Source organism: Chiloscyllium plagiosum, unplaced genomic scaffold (genome assembly GCF_004010195.1).
Source record: "Chiloscyllium plagiosum isolate BGI_BamShark_2017 unplaced genomic scaffold, ASM401019v2 scaf_6578, whole genome shotgun sequence".
Taxonomy (NCBI): domain Eukaryota; kingdom Metazoa; phylum Chordata; class Chondrichthyes; order Orectolobiformes; family Hemiscylliidae; genus Chiloscyllium; species Chiloscyllium plagiosum.
The window spans coordinates 11,598-18,417 of NW_025212172.1; the positions used below are offsets into that span (position 1 = coordinate 11,598).

The following is a 6,820-nucleotide window of genomic DNA, read 5'->3' on the forward strand; positions in this document are numbered from 1 at the left end:
CCTCCGCCCTGTGGCCCTCTCTCCCCCCTCCCTCCGCCCTGGGGCCCTCTCTCCCCCTCCCTCCGCCCTGGGGCCCTCCCTCCGCCCTGGGGCCCTCCCTCTGCCCTGGGACCCTCTCTCCCTCTCCCTCCGCCCCTCACCTGCTTTGGGGTAGGTTGCGATGAGTACATCCCCGGCCTTTGCCTGGAAAGTCTCCACCAGGCTCCAGTTGTCAGCGACCCAGTCTGGGAACACCACGTCCTGGACCAGTTTAACCTGGGGCCTGGTCAGCACACAGTCCTTCAGGTCAGAGTGAGCCCCCGTCTCCATCCCTCAGGCCTGGAACCAGGGCACACACACGGGTCAGTTCACCCACTCTCCCCGAGGAGCAAGGGGGCCTCACCCCCTCGTGTCTGAGAGGAAGGCCCCAGGGACCGAGAGAGAGAACAAGACAGACGCAGGGAGGAGAGTCCCAGCCTGTTTAACCTTTGTTAATAAGACAATCCCTCCATCCCGGAAAGCATCCCTCGTGAACCTTCCCTGAACTGCCTCTCCTTACATAAGGGGAACTAAAGCTGCTCACAACTCTCCAGGTCTGGTCTCCCCAGCACCTCGTCCAGTTGCAGTAAGACCTCCCGACTCTGAGACTCCAGCCCCCATGAAATGAGGGCCAACATTATCTACTGGCCCTTCCTGATTACCTGCTATCCCTGGGTGCTAGCTATCTGTGCTGCAGGTTCCCCCCTCCACCCCCTCCAAGCCCCTCTGTGTTCCAGCTTTCTCTACATTGACATCATGTTCTGCACTGATCCCACTGGGCACAGGGTCACTCACCTGTAAAAGATCTCCTCCTCCTCCTCAGTGTTTCCTGCAAGACGGAGAGACAGAGAGAAACACAGAGAGAGAGAAACAAATACAGAGGCAGATAACAAGGAGAGAGACAGAGTGCAACAGAGAGAGAGAGAGACAGACAGACAGACTGACTTTGCGAGGGAGACAGAGAAAGAGACAGTGTCAAGGTGGAGATGTTCCCTGTCCAAGATGATTCGGGAGTGATCAAAGAGCTGGAAGTTTAAAGAGTCTCACTGCGAATCTCTGTAACCGTGCTACGGTCCAAAGGGGAGAGATTTTATAACAGACCCACGTCACAACAGGGCTCTGTTCCAACACATTCCTGAACAAATCACAGCAGTGAGCTGGGGGAGAGTAGAGGGGGCAGAGAGAGAGAGAGAGAGAGAGAATGTCTGCTGGATATCTGCAGGAACACCGACTCAATCTTCAAAAATATTTATCCATCTCCCAGTCTCCCACACTCTCCCCGTGTCCCTCAGTGTCTCCCCCCAACAATCTATCCATCTCCCAGTCTCCCACACTCTCCCCGTGTCCCTCAGTGTCTCCCCCCAACAATCTATCCATCTCCCAGTCTCCCACACTCTCCCCGTGTCCCTCAGTGTCTCCCCCCAACAATCTATCCATCTCCCAGTCTCCCACACTCTCCCCGTGTCCCTCAGTGTCTCCCCCCAACAATCTATCCATCTCCCAGTCTCCCACACTCTCCCCGTGTCCCTCAGTGTCTCCTCCCAACAATCTATCCATCTCCCAGTCTCCCACACTCTCCCCGTGTCCCTCAGTGTCTCCTCCCAACAATCTATCCATCTCCCAGTCTCCCACACTCTCCCCGTGTCCCTCAGTGTCTCCCCCCAACAATCTATCCATCTCCCAGTCTCCCACACTCTCCCCGTGTCCCTCAGTGTCTCCCCCCAACAATCTATCCATCTCCCAGTCTCCCACACTCTCCCCGTGTCCCTCAGTGTCTCCCCCCAACAATCTATCCATCTCCCAGTCTCCCACACTCTCCCCGTGTCCCTCAGTGTCTCCCCCCAACAATCTATCCATCTCCCAGTCTCCCACACTCTCCCCGTGTCCCTCAGTGTCTCCCCCCAACAATCTATCCATCTCCCAGTCTCCCACACTCTCCCCGTGTCCCTCAGTGTCTCCCCCCAACAATCTATCCATCTCCCAGTCTCCCACACTCTCCCCGTGTCCCTCAGTGTCTCCCCCCAACAATCTATCCATCTCCCAGTCTCCCACACTCTCCCCGTGTCCCTCAGTGTCTCCCCCCAACAATCTATCCATCTCCCAGTCTCCCACACTCTCCCCGTGTCCCTCAGTGTCTCCCCCCTGTTTAACCTTTACTCATAACGCAATCCCCGCGCCCCCCCTCTCTCCCCGTCTCTCTCCCTCTCTCTCTCTGTGTCTGTCTGTCTCGCTCTCTCTCTCTGTGTCTGTCTTTCTCTCTCTCTCTGTATTTTTCTATCTCTGTCCCTCAGCACGTCAACCCACCCTCAAATTGAAGAGAATGCTTTCTCTCACACACACACTCTCTCACTCACACACAAAAACATGTACACTCGTCTCTCACACAAACAAACAGAAAAGGTGCCAGCCCATGACACTGAGGAGAGAGAAGGAGAGACAGAGACCCAGTGAGAGACGGGGACACAGAGAGAGGGAGGGACAGAGAGACCCAGTGAGAGACGGGGACACAGAGGAGGGTGGTTTTGAAGGGGGTTACCTACAGAATCTCAGTCAGTGAGGAGCTCAGGGCTGTCTGTGTGAGACTCCCGTTCTGGACTCTGAGCGACTGGGCAACAGTCCAGTGGGAGCAGGCTCTGATAACATCGCCCGTCACTTTGGGAATGCCCAGGGTAATCTGATTGGTGGCTGGGGAGAAGGGGAGGCAGCTGGAAGAGTGTATACAACTGACAGAGAGGAGTGCTCACTCTCCACTACAGGACGGTGTCAGAGCGCTGGGATATTGGAGAGGAGCCGTGAGAGAGACCGCTCTCTCTCTCTCTCTCTCCCTCTCCCTCTCCCTCTCCCTCCCTACTCTCTCTCTCTCTCTCTCCCCCCTATTTTCATTCTCTCTCTCTCCGTCCTGTTTTGACAGGAAGGTGAACCCCTCTGCCAATTTAAACCAAACACTCAAAAAAGCCCACCTCGCCTCGTAATCTGTTAAAGTATGAGAGAACTCCCAAATTCCTCTGTTTAAAGAGAAAAAACCATCAATTTATTCTTCACCTCTCAAAGTCAACATTAAACAACAACTATTCTCAGCTCTGAGCGCCCTCCCCTCTCTTAACTTCTTATTACCTGCCTCCAACTCTATAACAATATATTGTTCCAATAAAATATTTATTACAATTACATCAACTTAATTTCAAAACCATACAGTGGCTGCTGTCATCGGTGTCTGTTGTCTTCCCGCTGAAGATCTCCCAGGGTGGTCAGCTTTCTTTTTGCTGTCGAGATGTTTCGTACGAAAAAAGGTATCTTCAATAGAGAGTGTTTTGCTCGCAGTTAGTCTCTCAATAGCAGTTACTCTGTCTGGCTATTCAAAATGCCTGCTTTTTCCATACCCCAAAAATCAGATCATCTCATTGGTTCGACATCGGCCAAAACAATAAGTTCAAACTCGATTGGGTTTTGGTATCCTGGGGCATAATTCAAATTGCTGTCAAAACAGCAACCAACACCCAGGTATCTGCTTCACAGCCAAATGTTAAGCGTTTTCAATTTTCCAGTACACTCTGAGACTGCTAGTTTGTCATGTACACAGGTTCTGGAATGTTCTCAGTGCAAAACAACATTCACTCTGTCTTAAAGGTACAGTACGCAGCCTCCATTTCATAACACCTCCCCCCCACTTAAGAAACCATGAGCCATCATAATGAAAAGATGGCAATTAACCAAAGTTCATATTCATTTCTGCACACACACGCACGCACACACATGTTTATAACATTAGTATCAGTTCAATCAGTGTGATTAGGCAAGATTTAGGATGGGGGAGGAAACTGCAGGAGATGGACACAATTGAAATGTGGAGCTCATTCAAGGAACAGCTAGTGTGTGTGTCCTTGATAAGTGTGTACCTGTCAGGCAGGGAGGTCGTAGTCGAGAGAGGGAGCCGTGGTTTACTAAAGAATTGGAAGCTCTTGTCAAGAGGGAGAGGAAGGCTTATGTGAGGATGAGGTGTGAAGGCTCAGTTAGGGGGCTTGAGAGTTATAGGTTAGCCAGAAAAGATCTGAAGGAGGCTGAGAAGAGCCAGGAGGGGACATGAGAAGTTGTTGGCGGATAGGATTAGGGAAAACCCTAAGGCCTTCTATCGGTATATCAGGAATAAAAGAATAACTAGAGTAAGATTAGGCCCAATCAAAGACAGTAGTGGGAAGTTGTGCGTGGAATCGGGAGGACATAGGGGAAACGCTCAATGAATACTTTTTGTCAGTATTCACACTGGAAAAGGGCAATGTTAGTGAGAATACGGAGATACAGGCGACAGGATTAGATGGGATTGAGGTTGACAAAGATGTGGTTTTAGCGATTTTGGAAGACCTGAAAATAGATAAGACCCCTGGGCCAGATGGAATTTATCCTCAGATTCTCTGGGAAGCCAGGGAGGAGATTGCCGAGCCGTTGGCATCAATGTTTATGTCATCATTGTCGACAGAAGTAGTGCCAGAAGACGAGAGGATGGCAAATGTTGTTCCCTTGTTTAAGAAGGGGAGTGGGTAGTTATAGGCCAGTGAGCCTTACTTTGGTTGTGTTGGAAAAGGTTATAAGAGATAGGGTTTATAATCATCTGGAAAGGAATAGTTTGATTAGGGATAGTCAGCACGGTTTTGTGAAGGGTAGGTCGTGCCTCACTAACCTCTTTGAGAAGGTGACCAAACAGGTGGATGAGGGTAAAGCGGTTGATGTGGTGTACATGGATTTCAGGCAGGAGTTTTATAAGGTTCCACACTGGAGGCTATTGCACAAAACACGGAGTTTCAGGATTAAAGGTGATTTAGCGGTTTGGATCAGAAATTTGTTAGCTGAAAGAAGACAGAGGGTGGCGGTTGATGGAAAACGTCCATCCTGGAGCTCAGTTACCAGTGGTGTGCCGCAAAAATCTGTTTCGGGGGCCACTGCTGTTTGTCATTTTTATAAATGACGTGGTGCGGTTAAAAGGATGGGTTAGTAAATTTGCGGATGACACTAAGGTAGGCAGAGTTGTGGATAGTGCTGAAGGATGTTGTGGGTTACAGAGGGACATAGATAAGCTGCAGAGCTGGGCTGAGAAGTGGCAAATGGAGTTTAATGCTGGAAAGTGTGAGGTAGTTCACTTCAGCAGAAATAACAGGAATGCAGAGTATTGGGCTAATGGTAAAATTCTTGGTAATGCAGATGAACAGAGAGATCTTGGTGTCCTGGTGCATAAATCCCTGAAAGATGCCACCCAGGTTGACAGGGCATACGGTGTTAAGAAGGCATACGGAGTGTTGGCTCTTATTGGTAGGGGGATTGAGTTTGGAGCGATGAGGTCATGTTGCAGCATTGGCGCGGCCGCACCTGGAGTATTGTGTGCAGTTCGGGTCACCGCATTATAAGAAGGATGTGGAAGCTTTGGAAAGGGTGCAGAGGAGATATACCGGGATGTTGCCTGGCCTAGGAGGGAAGGTCTTATGAGGAAAGGCTGAGGGACGTGAGGCTGTTTTCGTTGGAGAGAGGAAGGTTGAGAGGTGACTTAATCGAGACTGAGAAGATAATCAGAGGGTTAGATAGGTGCTCCGGTTTCCTCCCACTGTCCAAAAATGTGCGGGTTAGGTGAATTGGCCGTGCTAAATTGCCCGTAGTGTTAGGTGAAGGGGTGCATGTAGGGGAATGGGTCTGGGTGGGTTGGGCTTCAGCAGTTGGTGTGGACTTGTTGGGCCGAAGAGCCTGTTTCCACACTGTAAGTAATCTAATCTAATCTAAAAAAAATAGGGTGGACAGCGAGAGTCTGTTTCCTCGGATGGTGAAGGCTAACACGAGGGGACATAGTCTACACAAAATGGTTAAGTCCCATCAAGTTTGGGAACTAACGCAATCGGTGAACCCCACTCAGTCTGACTCGGTTCAATGATATCTTCGTTGAGCATCGCATCCACTTCTTTCTGGACCTGTGGGGCTGCGAAAGGATTAAGTCTGTAGGGGTGTTGTTTTATTGGAACAGCATCACCTACTTCCATCTCGTGCACAATAGTATTAGTCCCCCATATCTTATTCCTGCATATGTTCTCATACTTTCAACTGGGTTCTTTGCTCCTGAGACAGATAGTTCTCTAACCTATCCCACTCCTCAACAGCTTCCTCATTGTTTAACATATTTTGAGGCACATCAAAATCCATGATAGCTGGATTTGATTCCTCACTCTGCGGGGGCAGTGACTAACACCTGTTTCTCCAGTTCCTCCTCTCTATTATAATAAGGTTTCAACATATTCACATGACATACCCAATACAGTTTGTTCCCATCCGACATCTTTACCTGATAGTTTACCTGACTCTTACCTTGAGAAGGATCACTGCTGACAATACTGGGTACGTCATCCCCACGGGAAAACATCCGGATTTTAGAGTTTTCGACTGCCACCTGCTTCATTGTATGCTGTTTGGCCACCTCACCTACCCAATATAATCTCTCCCTCACCTCAGATACATAATCCAAGTGTGAGATCTCCGACTTCAGTCCTGTCAATTTCTCTTTAATTAATTTCAAAGGCCCTCTCATTTCATGTCCGAATATTAACTCCGAGGGAGTGAACTGAGTAGTTTAATCAGGGGCATCTCTAACGGCAAACAACACCAATGGGATACCTTTATCCCAATCATTCGGGTAATCCTGACAGTGCGCTCTTAACATGGTGTTCAGGGGCTGATGCCACCTTTCCAAAGCTCCTTGGGATTCAGGATGATACCCACTGGATTTAAAGTGCTGTGTGCCAATGTTATCCATGACTTCCTTAAGGGGTCT

The 6,820-nt window shown here is 49.6% G+C and overlaps 1 protein-coding gene across 5 annotated transcripts in view; it reads right to left on the minus strand.

Moving 5' to 3' along the window:
* The window catches only part of LOC122547325 (sulfotransferase 1C2-like), an 11,483-nt gene extending 8,824 nt beyond the window's left edge, over positions 1-2,659 (minus strand). Inside the window, exons 1-2 of one of the 5 annotated variants that reach the window (XM_043685966.1) lie at positions 2,559-2,659; positions 141-318 (exon numbers count right to left, since the gene is read on the minus strand). In XM_043685966.1, the coding sequence (XP_043541901.1) occupies positions 141-309 (169 nt within the window). In that variant the 5' untranslated portion in view covers positions 310-318; positions 2,559-2,659. Of the gene's footprint in view, positions 1-140; positions 382-813; positions 833-2,554 lie in introns of those variants that run through there. The other 4 variants (XM_043685968.1, XM_043685969.1, XM_043685967.1 and 1 more) reach the window with 4 other exon arrangements.
* Positions 2,660-6,820: the final 4,161 nt, after the last annotated feature.